This window comes from Aulonocara stuartgranti, assembly GCF_965226115.1.
Source record: "Aulonocara stuartgranti genome assembly, chromosome: 6".
Lineage (NCBI taxonomy): Eukaryota > Metazoa > Chordata > Actinopteri > Cichliformes > Cichlidae > Aulonocara > Aulonocara stuartgranti.
In genome coordinates, this window is record NC_138944.1 from 26023556 (window position 1) to 26047261 (window position 23706).

Here is a 23706-nt window from a genome sequence, read left to right on the forward strand (position 1 = left end):
AATATTTCTTTTCAGTTTGGCAGTTTAAGTTTACATACATCCAGTATTTGGAAAATTTTCACAAAGTTAATAAGCCATAAAAGTCTACTAATAGTTGGCACATTAAAATATGCTGTCACTTGTAGAAGGAAAAAGTATAGTTTTTATACTGCACTTGTTTTCAGGCCTTGATCAACAAACCAGACAGATTTTTCTTTTTTCAAGTTTCACCAGGGTGTAGTAATACTTTTTTTCCTTTTACCCATAGTCCTACATTGATATGTACACGGATAGGTGTGCATCTGATTTTAGCCACATTTATCTAGAAAATGTAAAAAAAAAAAGTGGATTTCTGCATTTTCAAAAGACTAAAATAACATTTACAATCCCTTTCAGTGACACCACAGTAGTACTCTTCTCAGTAGTAGTATTGCAGGCTTCTTATAGAAGGAAAAAGAATCACATCATTCATTAAGCTCAGTTTTGACTAACATTCAGTCCTTTTTGTTCTCCACTAAAAAAACATAATGAACATGGTGAAATACAGCAATTAACAAAAAAAAAAGACTGAATAGAAAATAATTTGCTTTTATGAGATTTAAACAAGGATGCCATTTACTCACAAGTTACATTACATGCATTTGCAAACACTGGATAAAGAGCGATATTTTACAACTTGGAACCTAAATGAAACAGATATATTTTGAGGGGCTTCTACTTATATCCATGATCCTGCATAGGTTGTAATAAAGGCACGAACGTACAGTAAATTAAAGACAAACAATTATCAGAGATCAGCAAGCCTCATTATTCTGGTGCATTCACTGCCTGTGGGCCCCGAGTACTGACATCCTTTGCTGTCCACAGACTGTTCTGGGCTCTTTTCAGTGCTACACAAGTTTGGCATCGAAGGCACATTGGTGGAGGAGACTTATCAAAGTCCCTTTAATAGAGGACAGATGTTTGAACTGGAGCCGGGCCCACATTTACACCTCTGAGCTGTCTGAGCCACCCCACATGCCTGCTGGGCTGTGACTGTAGCCGTTGTAGGCTGAAGAAGAGGAGGTGGCGTAAGGAGGGTACTGGCTCTTCTTTTCACGCTTCTTGCGCCGGAGCAGGAGAATGACGACGGTGGCAATGAGGCAGGTGAGGAGGATCAGGCCTGCGACGCCCACCAGCAAAGGTATAGTGGAAGTATCACTCGGCTCTCTGCCTGAACTCTCCAGCAGGGGGCGCTCTAAGAAACTGTCACGATTAGGGAGCCAAGGCTGGCGCTGGCTGACCACAATGCGGTCTCTTCGGTCCAGGGCGATGTGCTGGATGTTGGTGCCCCGATTATTTTCGATACCGATGTCTTGGGCTACAGCAGGAGCGGAGAAAGAGGGGGCGGCACGGCGGTGGCGGGTGGAGGAGCGGGGTTGCTCAACAGAGAAGATGCTGTGATGGAGGTACTCTACGCTGCGCTTGCCAATGTTGCGGTTGGCATTTTCTCTGGAGCGGACAGTGTAGATGGTGTGGATGAACCATTCTCGACCAGCAGCCACCTGAAAGCACAAGATGTGTAATTCTCTTTAAGTCTGGGCCTGTGCAAAACAACTACGGAGGACCAGAAGTGCCAAATTTAAAAAACAAACAAAAAATATTTAATAATAATAATAATAAATAAAGTATTTTATCATTAAATGTACAACCATTAATCCTACTATAATATTTGTAGCATATGTACGCACATATGTCTGTAAGTATCCTACCTCGTTCTTACCGGGTGGGCCAGTCGCAACAATACTTTGCACAAACATTGTCACACATACAGCGATCATTAATATCAAAATATTTTTAAAAACATTTATATTTCCATTTAAATTCGTTTCACCCTTCACATTTAACATATGTTGCTTGTAGCTTTATGGTAACCAAAGCTTGTGTCTTTGATTGAATTTTGTTTGATAAATGCGAAACAAAGACTTTGAAAAGAAGAATTTGAAAAAATATTGCAGGCTGTGCTAGTTTATTCCATCGCTTTTGCATTAATTCCCATATTTATTATCATTACCACTTAAAATTCAGTTTTGTATTATTACGTTATGTGTATTTATTGATTTTTATCAATTTTGATCAATTTCTACTTTAACATGAGGGTGCTGTCATTCAAAGGATCAACATGGAAAAGCATGTCTATGTTTTTCACCATATTTACTTAAATTATTCATTTATTTATGGTTTTTTTGTTTCTTCAGTTTTGGGCCTCCATATATGAACATATTGTATCTGAGAATAATGCAGACCTGAAAAAGTGGAGAGGAAGACAGTGTGAAGCCGTCAGTGCCTGGCTGTCTGATCAAAGACAGAGCTCCTGGTGTGTCCTGCGCCAGTGTGGCCTTAAAAGAAACGTCACCAAATGATGTAGCTTGAGTCTCTGGCTGGGCTTTGTCCTGCAGAACGGCACACACACACAGAAAAATCAGAAACCCCATCTACTTTTTTCACTTCCACAGTATCCAATCATACTTTGTGATCTATTGCATCATACCAGGATCTTGAATCTGTGCAGTAGAGAGGGTGCGTCTGCCAGGCAGCCATACTCTTTGTTAGTGGGGTTGTATTTGGGAACGTAACCATCCATTCCGGTGCAGAGGAAGACTTTCTCAATGCTGCAGGAGAAGGAGTCACCCAGGTTCTGGACTGGATCCACCATCACACGGCCATAAATCATGGAGCCTGAATTGAAGTACAGATGACGTGACATTCCCTGTGGGTCATGGTTTCCCACTGTGATGTTACTTAACACCACTAGATGGCAGCAGTGTAGTACCTTCTGAAAAAGCAGCATCGGTTCCTTCTCCAAATCCCATGGAGCCATCGGACAACCACAGCTCTTTCTTGGACAGCAGGAACATTTGTGTGTTGAGGCTGAACTCGGCTGCCACCGGGTCACTCACCTGCCGAGCAAGGATCATTAAAAAGGCAATAAATAATGCATCAAAGTGTAAATACAACACACTGAAAAAGCCTTTAAGAGCGATCAGCTCTAACCTGCTGGAAGCGAATGTCCATATCAAAAGTAAGCGGCTCCCTTGGGTGGCAGACAGGAGGGATGCTGAACTCCCCATTGGGTGATGCAATGCAGGGGACCAGCTTCACTGTATAAGTCCCGGAGTAGTCTCGTACCTAGAGGTTGGACAGACATTGAGGAATGGGGCTGTTTGGTTTGCTATTTCTTTACCAGTTGAAGGATGCTTTCACAGTTAAATGACTCACAGCAAAATCAGAGACAAAGCTCCACTGCTGCATGGGCTGGTTGTATGTAGGCTCAGTCCTGACCAGGGCTAGAGTGAACGTCAGCCCAGAGTGGTCAGCACATATCACCATAGATGACACGCTGGTTCCTGAAAACAAACATGTATACAGTCATAAATCTTCACAAATGCAATTTGCCCAACCTAAGCTAGTAACAGTGTCTACTTATTTATAGAGTGACCTTTCACACTGCCTGTGCTACTTGCGGCCTAAAAGTAAACGCTGTTGGGTCATTTTGACATTTGCTGAATGACCTCTGGGTCTTTCAAACAGGAAGACCCCTGAGGTGGAACTCCATAAATAGATAACGACAGGATGTGGACCACAGGGTAATCAGAGGCGGCTTGTACAGAATGACCCCACAAGATGGGTTTAGGGTGTGTACACTGTACATGCATACCTGGATGAGACATGACAAACTGCCCCCTGAAGCGTGCCTCGGTCTTGAAGTTGACAACGAGACGGCCCTCCTCATTTATACGCATACTGGTGGGGTACATGGCTCCTACGAGTACAGAGGGGAACGTTTTCCAATGAGCGTCACCAATTTACATTTTTCCTCAGTAAAGACTAACAGCGTTGGCTATGAAGATACCTTGTAGTTCAGCTTCAGGTGGGCTGCCAATGCCATCCTGCCACAGAATAGCTGTGTCATACACAAAGGTGAGCTTGAGCTCTGATTGCAGGTCAAAGTGCTGCCAGCCTCCGACAGCCACCGGAGAGTGGAAGACGTAAGACACAAAGAGAGGAACACGCAGGGTGACATAAGACTGGACCAGGTTCAGCACCTAAATGGGCAGGGAAAAGGCACCGTCGTGAATAATACCTATTTCTTTGGGAACTAATGCTAGTGAGTGTCTTTAATCATCCAGGTAAGAAAATCCCAGGAAGTTGATTCTGCTCATCTGGACTTTTTCAGTGAAACACACTTTTTGTCCCTCATCCAAGTGACTTCTTCAATCTCAGCTGGCTGCAGGTTTCTCCAACCTTACAAATGCTACAGTTGCAATAATGACCAAAACTAACACCACTGGCTAACAAAACTGAGCTAACAGCCCGAGCTTCAGTCATGCAGCTGTATCATTTATAAGGTTGGAGAAACCTCTAGTCAGCCGGTCACTTGGATGAATAACGCGACCTCCAGATGAACACAATCAACTTTATGGGGTACTGCTAGCAAGCTAGCTAGAGACAGGCTCACCAGGCAATTCAGCTAATACCAGTTGAATCACAATATCTCATTCATAATGTTACTATATAGCTTTCTGCTGGAAAACCTTGGATCCTGGCCCTCCTGTAAATGTTACAAACTTAAAAAAAATATTCAGACTGAGTAAAATGTGGTGATTTTAAAACACATTTTACCATCTTCACTTATTTAACTTTTTTTCCTACCTGTCCATCGGTTCCGATGGATCCTCCACAGTCGTTCAGCAGCTCTGACATGTCATAGTAGCTGGTGAACTCCCAGAGGCAGGCCTCTAAGTTGAGATTCCTGTAAAAGCGCAGAGAGTTGGCTGAACGCATGACAACGCTGTATTGATAGGGCGATGTCTCCCCAATTATTTCAGGGTTCTTTGTTGCGTCTGTGATGAAGCCGTAGCCGGTTTGGATCTCATTGAAGTCCAGCAAATTGGAGCAGCGATGGTTGCCCACACGTGTGCCATCCGGGCTCAGGGTAAGCTCAAAGTTGGACAGAGGTCTTGTGGAGATCACTGGCAGCATTCCTGATGAACGGGCAAAAGATTGTTTTTTTTTTTTTTTTGTCACACACATTGGCTATATAAGGGCATATATTGAGATTTGCAACAAAATTTGCCACTTACCGTCCATGTGAGGCATGTGGACTGTCAGTTTGATGAGGTTGGGAAAGTCTGGATCATCTGGACCCGTGTAGCGAATCTTTGCAGAGAAAGGTTCAGCTCCAACAGTACCCGGGATACGAGGCTGACACATACCTGCAAAAGGTAGGGTCAGCTAAACCAGATAATTCTACATCCAGTATTTTGTCTGTAAATCTCTGCTGGCTTCTTCTTACCCTCCTCTTTGCTGATCACAACTATAGAACTGACGAGCTCCAGGCCAGCATCTCCGTTGGCATTGAAAGCCCTTGCTGCACACTGAACCCTAGAGCCGGCTTGGAAGTAGATTGAATCCAAGGTGATGGACTTGGTGTTGGTGAAGAAAGTGTTAGTGTCCACTTCCCTCATGGGGCTGGTTACTCCATCTGATCCGGTGGGAGCGCTGATGAGCCAGCGGTACTGAGTGAGCGTGTCGTTGATGTTCTCCGCGGCACAGATGGAACCCGTTTTATCAAAGTCATGATATTTAGGGTTGCAGGCCTAGAAACAATATGATAAACCTTACATTTTTAAAAACAGCATTACCAATATGTTTTATATAATAATTACTACTGAAAAAGTGCTTTGTTTGATTTTATATTAGAGTAAATAAAGCAGCGTCTCACTCACCGTCACACAAACAACAGGGTATCCATTGGGTGGGTAGGGTCTGTCTTTCATTTTAAATGTGTCGTCATACATGAGAAGGGAAACCACTTGGGGGATGGCAGGGAAAGTAACATCTGCCACACTGTCCATCTCCTCAATGTAAACAATGGCCTTGTTCATCTGGGAAACAGAGAGAAAACGCAGAGTCAACTGGCTGTCATCCTAAACAACTACCCAACACTTTAAATAAGCCTATAGCGCTGCCATTTAGACTATTAGATTATGGGTATCATTAATGTGTATGCATGTGTAAAAAGCACATACTCTAACTCATAATCTAGTGTGGCAAAGGTTTAGAAGTAACATATTTATCTCATTGAATGCTTTGGTTCAAAACAACGCAGTGTGATTAGTCATTACCACAATTTGGTGTACAGTCACTGGACACCTTATTAGGTACACCTAGCAAATCGAATGATGCAGTTATACTGCGATTCTTCTTCACCTAGTCCTTTGCAACTTTCCCTATGTGTGTTTAATCATTTGTATTTCTAGTTATTAGTTACATGTTTAGTCAGTTCCCTTTCTAGGTTGTCTTGGTCTCATCTGTAAGTCCTCTCCATGTCATTCTCTCTCGTTCTCCCTCTCTCTCAGCTCTGTCATGTCTCTCTCTCGTGTACAAGTTTGTGTGTCTCTGTGTGTGTTTTCTGTTTTATTGTGAGTCTTTCCCTGTGTGTATTAAGTTCTGTTTCACTTCCCCTTGTCATTAGATGTATTTAGTCCAGCTGTGTTCCCATGTGTCTCCACCACTAATCACCCTCCTGTGTGTATACAGTGTCAGTCTCCCTTGTCAGAACATCTGTTATGTTCCAATCATGTATCTTTTAAATTCCTGTCCCTGGATGTCCTCCATTGTGTATCCCTGTTCTGTGCTCCAGTTTCCCTATTGCTAATCCCAGTGTAGATTCCCGTTTATGTTTTGGGTTTTCATCTTCGTTTGTATCTGTTCCAACGCCTCGAAGGGCTCGCTTTCTGTTTAACCCTTCGTCTGCCTTTGTGTCTGCATTTGGGTCCTCATTACACTCATTCAAGAGAGTCTATATGAATTGTAGTCTTACTTTCCTGTTTTTAGCCAACGGGAGTGGCACCTGGTGTGGTCTTCTGCATACCTAAGATGCTCTTCAGTTTCCGAAATACTCAGACCAGCTCATCTGGCACCAACAACCATTTAAATCAAATTTCATCCTTTTTCTGATGGTCGGTGTAAACTTCAGCAGTTTGTCTTGACCATGTCTAAATGCCTAAATGCATTGAGTTGCTGCCACGTGATTGGCTGATTAGATATTTGTGTTAGAAAGCAGTTGAACGGGTGTATTTGTTAAAATATCTGAGGAGTGTATCTGAATGAAGCCAGCCCGAAGAAATTTTCATCTGTTTTCACAAAATTGTCTTTTCAATGCACTGTTCACAAAGAAATACACTCTGAGTAATACTGCAAACACACTGGGTGCTGGAGATTAATAGTTATGCCACAATGGATTTGACTTCGAGATTAGTTTAATTTCACCGAAATAAAAACATTGTCATTTTAAATGATACAGTGTAATTTCAACACACAAATTGTACTGTAATCACCTATTTCTGTCACGTGAGCTGTACATGCCTGCTGTAGAGTATATGGGCAGAATGTCGCCATTCTGTTTATAGGTTTGTCTTCTGTTTGGCTCTGCTGGGACATTCCCCTCAGCATCTCATTCCTGCTTTTTATATATCTGTGGTTCAGGCGTGCTGACAGCATTGCCAGCTGCTGCCTGCTTATTTTAACACAGGCTGACATGACAGGGCTCCTGTGTAGATCTGCAGTACTGTACCCCGCACATACACAACCTTCTTCTGGGTTTATATTTGTTTATGCGCATCTGCTCGTGCATCCCACGTGGCCGTCGTCTCACCTGTATTTCAGCCACCATATTGTCATCAGGCTTCATGTGCACAGTGAAGGCCTCTCTCATCTCTCTCTGACCGTCATACAGGACCTCAATCTCCACAAAGTGTTCCTTCTCGCCCTCCTTGAACGCCACATCTTAAAACACAAACAGTGACGTGTGCAGTCATATCAGGAGGCAGCATGCAAGTTACTTAGTCACTGTGTAGCTGCTAAAACCAGGTTCTCACCCTCTGACATCGGGTTATAATCTTCTCCAGAGGTTGCAGACCCATCCTTTGTGTGCACCCTCACTACTGAAACCTTTGAAGTGTCACCAAAACGAAGAATAGGAATCTTCACTGTGGCCACTTCGCCTTTCACCTGGGGCTCACGCACACTATACTTGATCTCAGAGAAACGGATGATCGGCTCTGGAAGAAAAATTGTATTCACGTACTATAAACATTTAAATGAACATATTTTTTTTCTTTTGAACATCTTTGATTTGAACTCAGATTTTACCAAATAACAATGTGGTTTATGGGAATAAGTGTTAAAAAAGGCAAAGGTACTGAGATTCTCGTGTTCTGTTGTTAGCAGATGTTATGAGACGCAGCAAAATAATTGAGCTATTCTATTGTAGTTATTTACATCAGTTTTAGCTAACTTAGTACAAATACACACTCTTTGGCTTGGGCCAGGGGTATCTTTTTTTTCCTCAGCCAAGATATTTGATACATTTTTTCCCACTTGTGCAAATGTTGTTTTATTATTTGCAATATATTTAGTTCCAGAAAACACGTACTGTCTTTCTCATCTGTGATAGTGACCAGTGCTTCCTTCTGCTCCCCGATAGAGGCTCCGTAAGGAGACTTGCTCTTAGGAGTTCCCAGCACCAAGCGGAATTCCTCATCCTCCTCATGGATGGAGTCGTCTACCAGGGTAACCACACATGGCTTTTCACTCTCACCTGGGGAGAAAATTAGGGTACAGAGAATAAATATTATATATATGTATAAATACACCTCAAATGATACATGAAAGATTAGTTTGGGTGGGAGGGTGTCAGAGGGAGGGTGTCACCTGGCAGAAAGGTGATGACTGATGCATCAGTATTGGGCCTTTCGTTATAGTCCATCATGACCTGAGCAGAGCCTTGGCGAGTGTAACAGCGTGCAGTGGATCTGAGGCTGATGTCTCCACTGCGGTACACTGTGGCTGTTACCTCCCCATCAGACTCATCCACCTTGTAGCTTCCTTCCTTAAACTGAACCTTAGGCACTGAGAAGCCAACAAGCAATCAATTACAAGAAAGTCTTCACAAATTTAAAAGAAGATAGTGTTTCATGCTATGAAGAATCCATATTTTTTTAAAGCGATCTGATATTTTTTGTCCTACAATTTATGTGTAAAACCATTTAATAAATGCTTCATAATGTACATATGTATAATAGTTAAGAGCCAGCATATGACATCTTACATGAAAAGTATTCAGAAAGTCTTTATTTGTCCTTAAAGCTACATAACAGTGCGCCAGAGTAGCCATTAAGTCATTGTTTATTTACTGATAATGAACTTTTTTATAAGTAATATGAATATAGAATATCTTCTGAAAAGATTATGAGTGCAGATTTATAAATCCGTACTTTGGTTTGATTTCTAAACCTGATACTCACAGTCAGTGACAGTATCATTGATGGTGATGGTCGTCTTGCTTGGTTCTCCTAGCACCGCATTCATGGGCATCCGCAACACAAGGTCAAAGGTCTCGGGTCCCTCTAGTTCCGGCTGGCCCAAGTCATCCAGGATGGTTACTCTAAAAGTCTGCATTGTCACCCCTGGAGCAAAGTCCAGGTTGCGGCTAATGCCAACGTAGTCCTGTCCAGCTGGCAGACAGAGAAGAAGCCATTAAATGATGGTGTTATTTAATGCGATTGAGTGCTGTGGATTCTGTCAAACGTCTGATTTTTACCTTCAGCAGAAACGGGGTCGCTTTTCCTGGAGCGGATGGTGACGGTAGCGGTTTTGGACAGGTCAGTGCCTGTCCTCCAAACCTTTACCTCGACATAGCCTGAGCTCTCATCCACGATATACTCAGGCTCACCGAAGTACAGTGAAGGCTCTGTGAGAGTTGGGAATATTAGGAAGGGAAATTAGTAAATAATTGAGCCATGATCAGCGGTCAGTATTTTCTTAATGGAAATATTCTGACAAAGTAGTTTCCAAAACCGCATAAAGTGAAGGAAGTAATCTGTGTTTTCTCTACAGGCTCTTAAAACAAAGATCTTTTTGTGGCACAGCATAAGCCCAGACATTTGGATGTTGGCAGTTAATTTGTGAGGATATTTAGACTACATGTTTTGTAGTTCAGGTTCAGGGACAGATTGAAGTGAATAGCTGAGCAAAATGCCCCCATTTTTTACTCAGCACAGGAAGAGAGCTGTCATCCATCTTATCCTGCCTCAACCTTCCTCCCCCACTTATCTAAATCCCGACAGCTCTCTCTGAACTCAACGCCAAAGGGTTGAGGGTACACCTGATGAATAAGCTGTGTGCTTGTATGTGCACAGGCAATGATGGGTAAGCGAAGGGACGTTCCTGGAGTCTGATGACAGAGAAGCTGATAAGAAGCATGGTAAAGGAGGGGAGGGGGGTGGTGGCAGAGACAGAGAGGCAACCGTCTCCTTTGTAAAGACAGAGGGCAAGAATTCAGACCGCTGGAACACATTCATCTCTCTTCACTTGTGTATAAAGCAGGTTTTCAACACACTGCGTCCGGCCAGCGCTCTTAGAGATCTGACCTATAGATAGACGTGGAGATATAGAGGTTCATCTTTTCAGAGCTGATATGTAACAAAAGTCAATAAAAATCTATCACTGTATCTGTTAACCATTTCGGGACACTATGAGTGAATGTCAGATGTCTCAATAATTTCCCTCTCAGTAATTACTACTTGAGGAGAAACGGCAGATCTGCTCTTAAAGTTTACTTAGAAGTCGATGTATGCTGCGAGAGACAACTGAAGCTGAGGGAATGGTTGCTGGGATGCATTCAGCGCCTTCCGGCTTCTATTTAGCACCAAAATAAGGGTGAGAGGGTGAAGTGAGTGCCAACATGGCAACCTTAAGATCAGTGGGAGGAAGATCCAGACAAACAGTAACAATAGAGGCTCGTCGTTGGCAAGGTCCCAAACCACAAGTTTACTCAGGCAGGGCTGATTGTTTAACAGAGACGCACACATTACAGGCACTGAAGCAGATTTGTGGCGCGGTGGTACTTCAGGACCCACCAAGAAGAAGAAGAAGGATCACAATAGAGGTTTACAATAAAGACTCTTCTCTTGTCTCTTCACGTGTCTGGGAATGCACAATGGTTATATTTATATAAAGATCAATTAAACTCCAAGCAAGTGCGAGAAACGGGCGAAAGGCGCGAGAGACGGGGTAAATGTGAGAAAGGAAAATAAATCTGTCATCAATGATTCAGAAAAGAAAGTACAAGAGGCTCTAATGAATGTTGTGATTCTTTCTCAAGCTAATATGTTGAGACTCCTTAGAGATACAGACCACATAGTGCTGGAAAACATGCCAGTCATTTGGATTCCCTGCATAATAGCCTCCCCCCACCCCCCCTCCACCACCTGCCTTTTGGTCCCTTCATACAAAGGGGTGCCCTCTGTTTCCCCCTGGGCCTTCCTAAATGCCGGTGAGGGTCGCCCGCGGAGCACGGTGAGATTTAAAGTCCTTTGATCTGTCGGGCTACAGTGTAGCATAACATTCACAGAGGTCGCCTTTTCCCCACTCAGCACCTGTCTGCTGTTATCTTGTATCTGACGCCCAGACAGGCTGAGTATAGTGGATAACTGTAGCATAAACACAGCCATACTGTCGAGCCGCTGATGCAGGCGCAGCATCCAGGTCTTTAGGCTTTGGTGATTGTGGTGATCAGACTGTCTGCGCACCTTTGGTGGATTAATAGCGAGCAGACATGCAAATGCAAACACAGAGCAAAGAGACTCTGTAAGCAACAGGATCAAGCACACCTGCCGCCCTCTGTGGCTCTCTAACTGCAGCAAAGGATGTCAGCGTACACCAACAAACCTGGTGACCAACTACAAGAAGCATCTTACTGCTGTGTTTTGCTCAGGGTCAAATACTTATTCCACTCAATGACATGCAAATCAGGTCATAACTTTTATGTAATGTGTTTTTCTTCTGGATTTTTGATTTTGATATTCTGTCTCTCTGAGTTAAAATGAAACTAGCGTAAAATTTGTGAGTGTTTGAGTAAAACTACAAATTCAGCAGGGGATCAAATAATCATTTTCCACACTGTACGTGCAATAGTTTCACGAGGTCCCTCCTTCTGTCTGTAAACAGATGATTGATGGAGATCCCTCTCTTCATCTTCAACTCCGGGTCTGATGCGGGTCCAAAAAGAACGAGCTCAGCTCAGCATACGTTCATCATTATTTTTCTCAAATGATCAAACGCTCCCACTCACCGTCATCGCTGTCTGCCAAAATGGTGACTTTGGCAGACGGGAAGTTGGCGCCCACCTGGCCCCCCATGGGCATGCTGAGGCTGACGTTAAAGCTCTCCTCTTCCTCGTAAAGGGAGTCATCGATGATAATGACGCGACAGGCTTTTTCGCGCTCATCCTTATCGAAGCGCAGCACGCTGGTGTGGTCCTCGGGCCGGGTGATGTAGTCAGAGTAGGAAAGGACTGTGCTGGGTATGGTGCCGGTGGCTGTTCCTGAGGAATTATGGGAACAGAAAGATCAGTTTGCAGGGAAACTAACAGCAGGAAGTCATTGGACTAAAAAGGGGGAAGTAAAAAATAACACAAAATAAATACTAATTAAATAATCAGCCCTACACATGAACATAGAAATGTTTGCTCTAATATATCACCAGTAGTCAAAAGTAATGAAAGAAAAGGTTCCACTCCTGAAATTTCATTTATTTGTGTTTTGATAAAAACAGATTGATCTCACCTTGCTGAGTGTAACAAACTACCAGGAGCTCCTGGCTGGCATCTCCCGAACGTCGCACTGGCACCAACAGCTCTCCAACATCCTCCTCTATCTTGAACTCTGACTGAGGGATGTAGACGGTCGATTCTGTTTTGAAGGAAAACAAATGAAGGCCAAGAACAACAATTTTGTTCAAATAACTCAAAATAACCAGATTCTTACCATCACCAGGGTCCACAATCTCCACCGTCGCGACGTCAGGAAACTCCAGTACAGCCATGACAGGGTCTGACAGCTGTATCTCAAATGTTTCCGAGGTCTCAAAGTCCTGGTCTGTGAAGATTTTCACTTTCCAGGTCGCTGTGGTCTGGCCTGGGTTGAACTGAACCTGCTTCTGGGCTTTACCACGGAAATCCTTGTCCTTCTCTGCTGTGCCGTCCTTAGTGGCAATACCTGAGGAAAAGCATTCCAGTGGCAGCAATATTTTACCCCAGTGCTTCCTCCTGGGGCTTATGTCAAAGTACAGGCTTTCATATTTGAACAGTACACATGATAATTTCAATCTGATGCAACAATAACAGGTAGAATATTCTGTCTGCTGACGCCGCAGAATAAGAAAAAGATAGTTCGAGTTTTACGTTCCTTTGCACAGCGAGTGAGTGGCCAGCATGCAAGCCTTACTAGGAAATGTCATACATGAATTCAACTGAACCTCTGTCACAGACAGGACAGGAAATGGAGCAGCAGTCAAAGAAGAAAACAAAAGCTTTGCTCCTTTGGGGACATGTCTGCAGCGTGAGTGTGGAGTTTTTCTTCGTTTGGCTGCAGGGATAAGCTGAGGATAAGCCCTGCAGCCTTAAAAGGAATGTTTAGAGATTTTAACTAAAGGCAGCTATGGTCATGCTTTATTGCAGGTCTGACCTTTAAAAACACATAAATAACATGAAAGTCTAAAGAGACTTTAAAAGTGGGTAATAATTCATTGTTAAAATGTCAGTTTAATAAAGGGTCGTGTGGTATCATCATCCATCATATCTTTTTATGAGTGACAAGCAAGTGGCCCCTTAGGAGCTAAAAAATAAGGCCATTATGGGAGTACCAAAAACTGCACTTTCTTGAAGGGCCACTTGAAGCTGGCTCTAAAAACGAGTGAGTCCCACAATGCTCAGGATCATTTCCAGGAAAGAGTTTAAATTTAGTCATGTGGAAAAAATGTATCTGGACTTTTTAATGAAGTGAAAGTTATAATCCAGCTTACGTAGCTGATGATGTATTTATTGTATATTTAAAGAAGCTAAAGTAACTATGAGGATGGCACTTCATATAACTGGGGAGGACGTGGGTCAGGAGGTGGAGCATGTCATCTACTACTCAGACGGTTGGTGGTTTGATCTCTGGCTGCTCCAGTCTGCATGCCAAAGTATCCACGGGCAAGATACTGAGCCATGCTCCTGATGCGTTCGTTGGAGCGTGAATGTTGGATAGAAAGCACTGAGACAAAAACGCTCTTATGTTTGTGAATGGGTGAATGAGACATGCTGTGTTTTGAATGCTCAAGCAGACTAGAAAAGCATTAACCCGTCCATTTACCATTATATTGTTACCATTATATTATTGGATCATTGCAGCTGTTGATATTAATTACTTATATATTGGTAGCTTGAGTCAACGTATCTCCAAAATAAGCTACTGAAGCTTTAAAATAAATGTTATGGAGTAGAAAATATAATATTTGCATCCAAAATATGAAGCAGACAGTAGCATAACACATAAAAACCTGTTTATGTCTGCAGATTATAGTAAAAGCAATCATTATGTTTGTAAAAACAAACAAAAAACTCACTCATTTCTAAAGCATACAAATTTAATTAGGTTTCCTGCAGTTAATTAGAAGCTAAATAAATGACTTGTCAGCACTTACTGACAAAAGAAGTTTCTCCCAGGTAGCCTCTGCGTTTCAGCGTCACCTCCAGGAATTTGGCATCTTCATCCACCAAATAGTATTCCCTCTCCAGAGAGATCCAGGCCCAGTTGAGTCGGAATGGCTGGGGATTTAGTTTATTTCCACCTAAAGAGAGGCAGGGGGAAAAAGAACCTAACGCATTAGCATTTCATTTGAAACTTCTTTCCGATGGAGACTACAATAATCTGGTTTGTTCCTATCGGGACTCACTGAGGCATATAAACTGCAATCTGCTCTGGGCTCAAGGATAAAAGGAATCAAAGGGATATTTTAATTTAGGAAGGGAAACATGATAACTTAATACCAGGGCTTCTCTAAAGCTCACTTCACCAGGAGGAGTTGCATTACTTGTTATTTCAATGGATTCTTATCCACGTCTACCTACAGCTCTCTCTTATTCTCAGGCCTCAGTAGGATGCCTGCGAACTCAGATAAAATGGAAATTGTCTGCTTTTGAAAAACTCATAGAGTTTTATCTTTATTGAACTTGCCATGCACTGTTCATGCTCTGTAGCGTTCCCTTGTGAAAATAATGAAGTGGAGTGGGGCATTTCCAGGACATAGAGATGAGTCGGATATTATTAGTGACCTCAAAGAGCATATACAAATGATTACATGTTTCTGGCTTTAAAAAAAGTGAGCACAATTACCCCTTTCTACTAATTTCTGACTTTTTATCATACATTAAGCCAGGGGCAGCCAATTAATATTCCCCAAGGGGCCAGATGAGAAACTGAGACTGTTGTGGAGAACTACTTATGGGTGCGGACATCCACAACAGTTTCTCATGTGGCCCCTTGGGGAATATTAATTTCTTGCCCCTGTTTTAAGGATGATTTAATGTGTGGATGCGCACAATATGAGCCTGAGTAAATACTGAGTGAAAGAGGCTATCCTCCAAAAGTGAAACACATTTGACATGAAATATCAAAAGGTCAGAGTCATAGATCCCGTCTTTAATCCACACTATCTCATGACTCATGTAATCCCTCTAACTGCCAGTTTGGTTTCTATCACTGACTTAATGCAGACAGCTTCAGAAATATGTCAGCGAATAAGTTCTGCTGCATACTTGGAATATTTTTTTTTTAGCAATGGCGGTAAAATAGCTTAATGCTTTATCCTTGAGTGAGGCGAGCCTGGTGACCTGTGACTTTTGAAATGGGTCAGGCTCAGCGGATTCTCTGGATCAGAGAGGTTAGAGACAACTGGCTCGCTTTAGTTTTGCTCGGCTGGTCACACTGAGAGCAGCCCCGCTGACCTAACTCTGTAAAAAAGTTGCTTAGAGGAGTGAGAGGACTTGACTGAATAAGAAGAAGCAGAAGTTTTTGGGAAAATGTTTTAAAGGTTTGATACAGGTGTCAGAAAAAATAAAACAAATGTGAACTAGACATTACACCAGTCAAAGGAGCATGAACAAAAACAAACAACGGGACAATAGAAAGGAGCCTCTCCTTGTCCTCACACTGAACCACCATTGAGCTCATTTTTGCCTCAGTGAAGAAGAAAGGGGCTGCAGTCTTTATGCTATGTGACCGGGGAGAATGAAAACACTGGGGAGCTGAGTGTGGGTATTCAGGATGGGAAGGGGGCCGCTTCCTCGAACCCACATGTCAGCGCTGAAGCCAAGCCAGGTTGTATCACAATAGAAACGATCCACATGGACCAAAAGGCAGAAGCATGATCAGATTCAGCTGATGTTTGATTGAGTAATGATGAATGTCTGGAAAATGTGGGATAGTAAACATAAATAATCACTTTTCATTTCTTTCTCGAAAACAGAGTGTGGACAACTGAGTTCAAGTTAAAGAAAGAGTCTTATTCTGTTTAGCGTACACGGATGGATACATGAATGCAGGCTATCCTCTTGCGAAAATGGAGCGGCAATGCCTGGTGAGCACTCTGCACCAGGCTCGTGCTCAGGTTTCCCGCAGCCATGGCTAAAAATACAGGAAACAAGTATCATGTCTGTTTTTGCTTGACCCAAATTCTTCAAGTGTTAATAGAATAACGGGCTTTTGAAAACATTCGACTTTGTTGTGTTCTGAGCAGAATCGACTCAGTACCTGCTAAACAAGCAAAACTCTTAAAGACACAGATTTGCTCTCAGCACCCAAGAAGGAAAATGCACCAATTCCAGCCTGATGTACAGTCGCACACAGAAAAAAAGACTTGAATCATCAGATTGTTTCTGTGCTGGAAAAAAAAGTGCTTGCTGGCAGTTGGCCCTATTTGGAGCTGATATGAGGAGAAGCTCATTCAGAGTCTCTCATCAGGGCTTATTGAATGAACACAGCAAAGACAAAAAACTGCTATTGTTTTGGCACCAAGCAATCAGGCAGCTTTAGGTTTCTGCATTACTACAAGGAGTAAAACAAAGGGCTTTTTATGAATCAGACCAAGTGTGCTGGGCTGATATTTCACAGGCTGTTGAATAACAAGCATCGAAATTGCAACGACATATTTCTACAGTATTCAAATGACACTGAAAAGTTACATTTTACGACACCTCTGTGACTGTTTCTAGATATAAATATAATTGTACATATATGGGGAAAGCTGGGGACAAATGTAACATGTTTTATATCTTATTACATTACTATCTGAAACACACTACACATGTTGCTGCTGACATGATGTGTTTGCCATCATAAGCAACAAACATTCTAGCTTCATTTTTACATTTTACGTTTTCATTTTTCCAACAGTAAATAACCTGCAGAAGTGAATAAATGCAAATCCTGTACTTTTAAAACAACAGGCCCCATTACACAGCCGAATAACGGTCGTGCTGTGTGTTTCACAGCTCTGCTCTGGGGACGTATAGTGGTGTCTCTTTATGATTGCATTTACAATCATAAAGAGACACCACCACAGAGTTACATCTGGCATTGCCTCCTTGTTATCCACAGCGTGATCCACGGTTGTTTTTAATAATCTTTTTATCCAAAATAACAGCTGTCACTGCTGTTTGAAATGGCTGTTTCACATCTTCCTTTTTCCGTTGCACCTCACTCCTACAGTACGAAGAATGTGATTTGCTGTTATAATATATGCTCAGGAGGAGCAGAAAGCAGCACTACTGTTTTCTGGCTAAGAACATCAAAGCGAAGATCTCCCTTAGTCTGTCAGTCTGTCCCTCCCTGTCTCACAAAACCTTCCTTCCCGCCAGACTCCCAGATTATGTGTAGCAGAGTGACAGATGTACTCCACAAACCTCCTCCCCCTCTGTGTTCCCCTTCCTCCCTGTGTCGGCTTTGTTCGCAAAAAGGGGATGAACAACTGAGAAGGACAGCAGGCCGCAGTCTGGGTGGGCCAGATCTGCCGCCATGGCGTGCCTCCCTGCCTGCCTGCCTCCACATTTCTCTGAATTCTTTTGTGCGTGCTGTCAGACGCTGAGGCCGGCGCTGGCATGAGGCTGAGCAAGCCAAGAGTCGGGATGCCAGGCGTGCACATAGCACTTCAGAAATAAATGAAAATGGTTTAGCTTTGCCCAAAATAGAAAGACCCGCACAAAAAGTAGCTGCAAACATAGGAGCCAGATTGCTGTGCTTTATGATTAATTCTTTTGATTTATTGCAATTGTTATGACGCTCATGCTATATTAGTCTGGCTGTCAAATCCAATACACTCGGCGACTGACTCACTAAGCTCACATTTCCATTAGCTTTTTAAACTGACAATCATTATAATTTCTGCTGGGATGAAATGTTTTATAGGCTCCATGTATTTCCAAACCTTCCTGTTAGCAGCCATCTAATAAATTAGCTTCACTTTGATTGATGCCAGTTGGACGGCAACGAATGCTAAAGAAATGTGTTCTGTTATACGAGCCGAGTGACACAAACTCCTAACAAGCACTAAGAATGTGCATCAGAAAACACAGAGCAGTTACAGAATAACAGGATGACTCAGCACAACATCATGGCTTATTTACAGGACATTGCAGCCTCACAATTTCTCTGCAAAGGCGTCCTTTAACGGCGCATTCTCCCTCAGCTCATATTTACACAGCGGCACTGCCGGAACCATACATAGATGCAGTGGTACAGTGGGTCAGGCTGGAGGTATCACTTGAGAGGAAGGTCAATATGAAGCTCACCAGCATGATGCAAGGAAGAGCAACCTTCTAAGAATATCCTCATTGAGTGACAAGCGTCACGTTATTGCATTTCGTCATCAATCATCCAGTTCATATGAATACTGGTGAGATTCCTGCCAGCTATGCTCAGCATTTAATATCACTGGCTTTAAGTGTGGTCTGTTAAATCTAGAGGATGTCAAACATCTGGGTAAACAGACAAAAAAGGAGATCAGGTAAGATTCATCTAAAATTTAGGTTTCTTAGATGCAATGATGACTTTAATCGTTCAGTTTCAGTGTGTGCTATGAATCAACGAATCGAAGTGTCTGCATCACAGCATCTGTTCAGGACATTAAGGACATCTCTGCAGGAAGTTGAAAATAGCTTTGACCCATGTGTGCCAGTAGGCGGGGACAACAAAACGAAAACAAGCAAACTTAGACAGCACTGACATGTAGATGTCAAATCATGCAAAAAGTTCAAAAGCAAAAATAATGAACAAAACAACACTATTGATCAATCTAAATCTAGATTAAGGCTGTACTGAAGGATATTTCAGGCTAAAATGTTGGAACGCTGCCTCAGGGGACAAAAAATAAAACCAGTGTGAAAGCACGGAAAAATACCCGTAGACTGGCTTATTCAGTGCCCATAATTGGACACTGGTTAACATTTTGGTTTGCTAGTGATTGTTTTTAATAGCATTCACCAAATTCTTTGCTAATGCTAACCGAATGCTCACACAACATGACTTAGTCAGTTGCAATGTTAATCGTGGACCAACATTATTATGATGACATGGACATATCTACTTAAATTGTATTAATACATAATCAGTCTCTTTAACTAAATGCCTGTTCGGTCTGATCACAATGACTGAATGACATTGAACGGCGTACCTTGATTGCATATGGGGTTTTAGTGATTTAGCTGATTTACGCAATTATGTGATAAATAATGTGGCTTGCTTTGTGACCTACACTTTTAGCGCTTTATTGGTCTGCTGCTTAGCACTAATCAGCAGCTTCCCGTATTGGTGCAACGTGCACATACAGTCAGTGCTTCCCTGCATTGAACATCATTTCCCTCCACCCTGTTGTTCATACATGGTCCCTTGTGGCACCAGAAAAATTAGCATCAGGTGTAGCATCAGGTGTAGCATCAGGTACCGGTGTAATGCTGAAATATAAGGAGGCTCTGGTTAAGACAACTGAGTCAAAAAATTATGAAAAACTGCACCTGATTAATCTTTTGAGGCACCTCGACTGAAACCAGGAAGTTCAAACTCTTCCTGGTGTGTCATGAATGTACCAAAACTAATCCATTCAAAAGCTGTTGAGACATTTCACTTCAGACCACAGTGAACCAACAATCCAACAAACCAGTGTTTCCTTCTCTGCAGCAAAGTCACTAGTGCGGCTGAAAAAAAAAAACATGGCACAGAGTAACTCAGTGACAGCTTTGCCACGTGGGAGCAGATAAGAATAACCGCTCTAGCTATACATCATAACTCTGCACCCCAGAAGTCCACCAGTCGCCATAAATCAAGGCTCAAGATAAAGAACAAAAAGAGAAATAGAGACAAAGAGTGAGGGAATAGCAGAGCTCAGTGAAAGGGCCGGAGGGAAACGTGAGATAGAAACAAGAAAAAAGAATAGTAATACCCTGAAGGGCTCTTAGAGAAGAGGAAAGGGGAAGGAGGGTAAGTGAGAACAGGACGGGGTGCGGTGGAGGAGGACTGAGAGGCCTTAGCTTCTTTAAGTCGCGGGGGCCCCGACAGTGGCACCATTAGCCAGTAAATCTCCCGGTGACTGTTGACACGAGTGACATGTAAGATCCCAAAACACTGTTAGGGAGCAGAGGTTTAGCATGTCCATGTCAGCCAGCCTGCAGTCCACATGCAGCAGGGTACCCTTACAGTACTGAAGAAATGTGACCAAAATGCTGCCCTTTTAAAAATATTTCAAGTTCCTTTTCCTCAGTTTCCCCTTTTCTCTTCTGGCTTGATATCATTGCACCCCTCTGGGGAGCTGCCCCCTCCAGAGCGGGCAACTCTTACGCTGGAAATCTGTGGGTTATCGGGCTATCTGAGATTGGGTTAGATTTCTGCAGAGCTGGGAGTGGGGTGACCACAGGCTTTGAAAGGGGATCCCTCTGGAGCCTCCACTCTCACGTACACACCTGTCTGCCTGGGATACCACCTCACTTCTAGGCCCTGCTCTGTCTGTGGCCCTGGAGTCTGGAGTCCCATAGGAAGTGCATTCCTCTCCCCGGCTCTGAATGATCACATAACACTCAACTCACCAGGGCCCATGATCCCCCTGCAGAACTGGGAGACTATATTGTTGCAACTAGAAAAAAAACCTTATCTTAATGCAAAGCTATTTGTTCTGTCTTTGGTTTTTGTCTTCTGTTTGGGGTGCACTTTGACTTGCACCAAAGATTAAGAAGAATGAAATGTTTGTTTTTTTGTTGTTGTTGTTGTTGTTTTTAAATTATTGTTCCAAAACACTCCAAAATCTTTACATTTACAAGGTTTAACAGGCCTGACACAAAAGGGTTTCTTTTCTTAGCCCGTGGCTCACTGGACCCATTCCTGATGGATGGGGATATATGTGAGCTGTGTCACAGCAGGTATTTACTGCTTCAGTATCCCACTCTTTGAACGGCTGTAAGAAATTCCAGAGTTGGTCACTTGAGTGCAAGTTACTGCTTGCAAACGGTGTGAGGATGGCCCAAGTTGAATCCTAGTTTGTTTCTAAGATCATCATCACAGATCTGTTAAGTCTGGTATTCTGAGTACTTAGTAAGAAGCCATTAGTTTTTTAAAATGACCGCAGTAGCAGATGATAATTATACTGGTTTCTTTCTACTTTAGACGGGATTTGCTGGCAAATAATTATAAGATATTCAAAATTTTGTGATTAAAGATTTTTCTTTATGCCTCCAGTCTCCACCTGACTTTAAAGCAACTTTCTGCACCTATTTAACTTTCCACAACACAGAAGATGCATAGAAGGAGAGTGACAGTGAGGCTGGACAGTGGTGTGGACAATCAGTACTGATGACGTTGTCGTGTTTTTAAAAGATTTTTATTGCTCAAATCAGCATTTGAGAAAATCTTTCTTATTGTTAAACTTGTAGCAAGGTGAGGTGCTGTAAAAGTAAACCAATGACTTGAAAAACCGTTACACCTTTAAGTATTTAATGTTACATAATAGCTTTCTTGTGAATATACAGATATGAACATGTATAGAATACCTCAAATGAACCAGAGGCTGCAGAAACTGTAATGGAATCACAAGACATTAAAAAAAGAAACAAACTATGCACCATATAGTACGGATAATGCAGATCAAATGTAGAATTTAGATGTTTTTCACTGTAGATTTAAACTTTAAGCAACAGAGGAGGGTTTTTTTTCTAACAACTGACTGCTATGCTAACTCTATGCTAATGACTGATCCTCACAGAGACCCCTGAAATCAAACCGAGTGTCTGCTCCTGACTTCTTACTAAGACCAGTGTTGGGTTTAATGCGTTACTAAGTAACGCGTTACTGTAATTAAATTACTTTTCCACTGAAAAAGTAGAGTAACAAATTACTGTTCATTTTTAGGTATTTTAATTACAGTTACTTACAATGTATTTGCGTTACATTGTAAAATAATTAAACTCGCTGAATATCATTATTTAATTTCAATAATTTGTCTCCTAAACGTAGAAGTAAACTCTGCCGCTTTAACATCGCTGTAGTGCAGCTGTACGTCATTTCGCACCAGTTTGCTTTATAGTCGTATTCTAAAGCGGAAGATGTCGGACTCGGCTGAAGCGAGTGGCTGTTTTTTGAAATGGACATATTCCCGTCTCTTCACTTACATGGTAACTGGTCGGATCACTTATTATTACAGTAATATGTAAGCTATGTCCTGGGGAGAAAAAACTATCGGCTGCTGTTAATAGCAGGAGTAATCTACTGAAGCGCCTGACACAAGAGCATAGACGAACACTTCTGAGTGATCCTTGTTCATCATCCATGGGTAACACCGCGGCAGCTCCTGCTAAGCAGGCAAAACTCGATTTTACTTCAGCAGCACAGAAAGCGTCTGAAGGTGAGCTTAAAAAAGTGATTGCAGGCTGCATTGTGGAAGAGATGCTACCGCTGCATACTGTAGAGTCTCCGTCTTTAAAAAAATGTATTTATTATTTAGAAAGTTTAATTTCTGTTGTTTGCCCACTCAAGGTTTATAGGGATTTTAAGAAGTATTTAGTTAAATTACTTATTTAGTAATTAAGTTACTTTTCTGACACAGTAATTAGATAAGTAGTTTAAATACAATATTGACTAAGTAATTAGTAATTAATTACTTTTTTAAAGTAACTTACCCAACTTACTGACACACGTGCTCTTACAAGAGCCATACTTCCGCTTTGCCTGGCCACACATACACACACATACCCACACACACAATGTCACTGGTCTGCACATCATTGGTTTATGTTTGATTAAGATCTTAATTTTCTGTATCAGCAGATACACGGACTCGCAGTTACATATGTACATGTATGCTTGCAACATTTGAGCCTGCAGGGCTTATAGAGGAATGCCAAACTGCTTCAGTTCCACATGAGGATATGTTAATTATCCGAGTGTGTATTCTTGACCTGCTCGTGAAGAAGCATCACTGGAGCGCATGTAGTGGCAGGTATCTTTTAAAGGCTGCTAAGACCCTTAGGGAGCTTCCCATATCAGTGCATCTGAGGGGTATTTCCGGAGCGTGAGGCCACATTCAGATTGTGTGTATTTGTGTAAAACTTACTAGGTTTAGAAGTGGTATGTTTACACTCGATTCAGGATTAAGAATTACTGGAGTTTACAAAGGAGGTTTAAAACCCACTGATTTTGAAAGGATGTGTCTGGATCTAGAACTACTTTGATTAGATAAGAATTCATTATAAAGAAGTTTAATAGTGTTTTTGTGGTGTTTAAGCACAGATTTCTATTTAACCTTAGGTTAGGTTAATGAAGT

General features: G+C 42.2%; 1 protein-coding gene across 1 annotated transcript in view; it reads right to left on the minus strand.

The window, feature by feature from the left end:
* Positions 1 to 61: 61 nt before the first annotated feature.
* frem3 (Fras1 related extracellular matrix 3) overlaps positions 62 to 23706 on the minus strand; it is a gene marked incomplete at its 5' end in the record, with an annotated part of 31453 nt that continues 7808 nt past the window's right edge. The window contains 22 exons of the mRNA XM_082537096.1: positions 62 to 1523; positions 2265 to 2411; positions 2510 to 2697; positions 2792 to 2918; positions 3013 to 3147; positions 3238 to 3365; positions 3677 to 3781; positions 3872 to 4064; positions 4672 to 5003; positions 5103 to 5234; positions 5315 to 5618; positions 5748 to 5906; positions 7679 to 7809; positions 7902 to 8084; positions 8459 to 8623; positions 8737 to 8934; positions 9330 to 9539; positions 9626 to 9775; positions 12158 to 12409; positions 12651 to 12776; positions 12852 to 13082; positions 14551 to 14697. Coding sequence (XP_082393222.1) covers positions 966 to 1523; positions 2265 to 2411; positions 2510 to 2697; positions 2792 to 2918; positions 3013 to 3147; positions 3238 to 3365; positions 3677 to 3781; positions 3872 to 4064; positions 4672 to 5003; positions 5103 to 5234; positions 5315 to 5618; positions 5748 to 5906; positions 7679 to 7809; positions 7902 to 8084; positions 8459 to 8623; positions 8737 to 8934; positions 9330 to 9539; positions 9626 to 9775; positions 12158 to 12409; positions 12651 to 12776; positions 12852 to 13082; positions 14551 to 14697 — 4301 coding nt within the window. The 3' untranslated portion in view covers positions 62 to 965. The remainder of the gene's footprint in view (positions 1524 to 2264; positions 2412 to 2509; positions 2698 to 2791; positions 2919 to 3012; positions 3148 to 3237; positions 3366 to 3676; positions 3782 to 3871; positions 4065 to 4671; positions 5004 to 5102; positions 5235 to 5314; positions 5619 to 5747; positions 5907 to 7678; positions 7810 to 7901; positions 8085 to 8458; positions 8624 to 8736; positions 8935 to 9329; positions 9540 to 9625; positions 9776 to 12157; positions 12410 to 12650; positions 12777 to 12851; positions 13083 to 14550; positions 14698 to 23706) is intronic.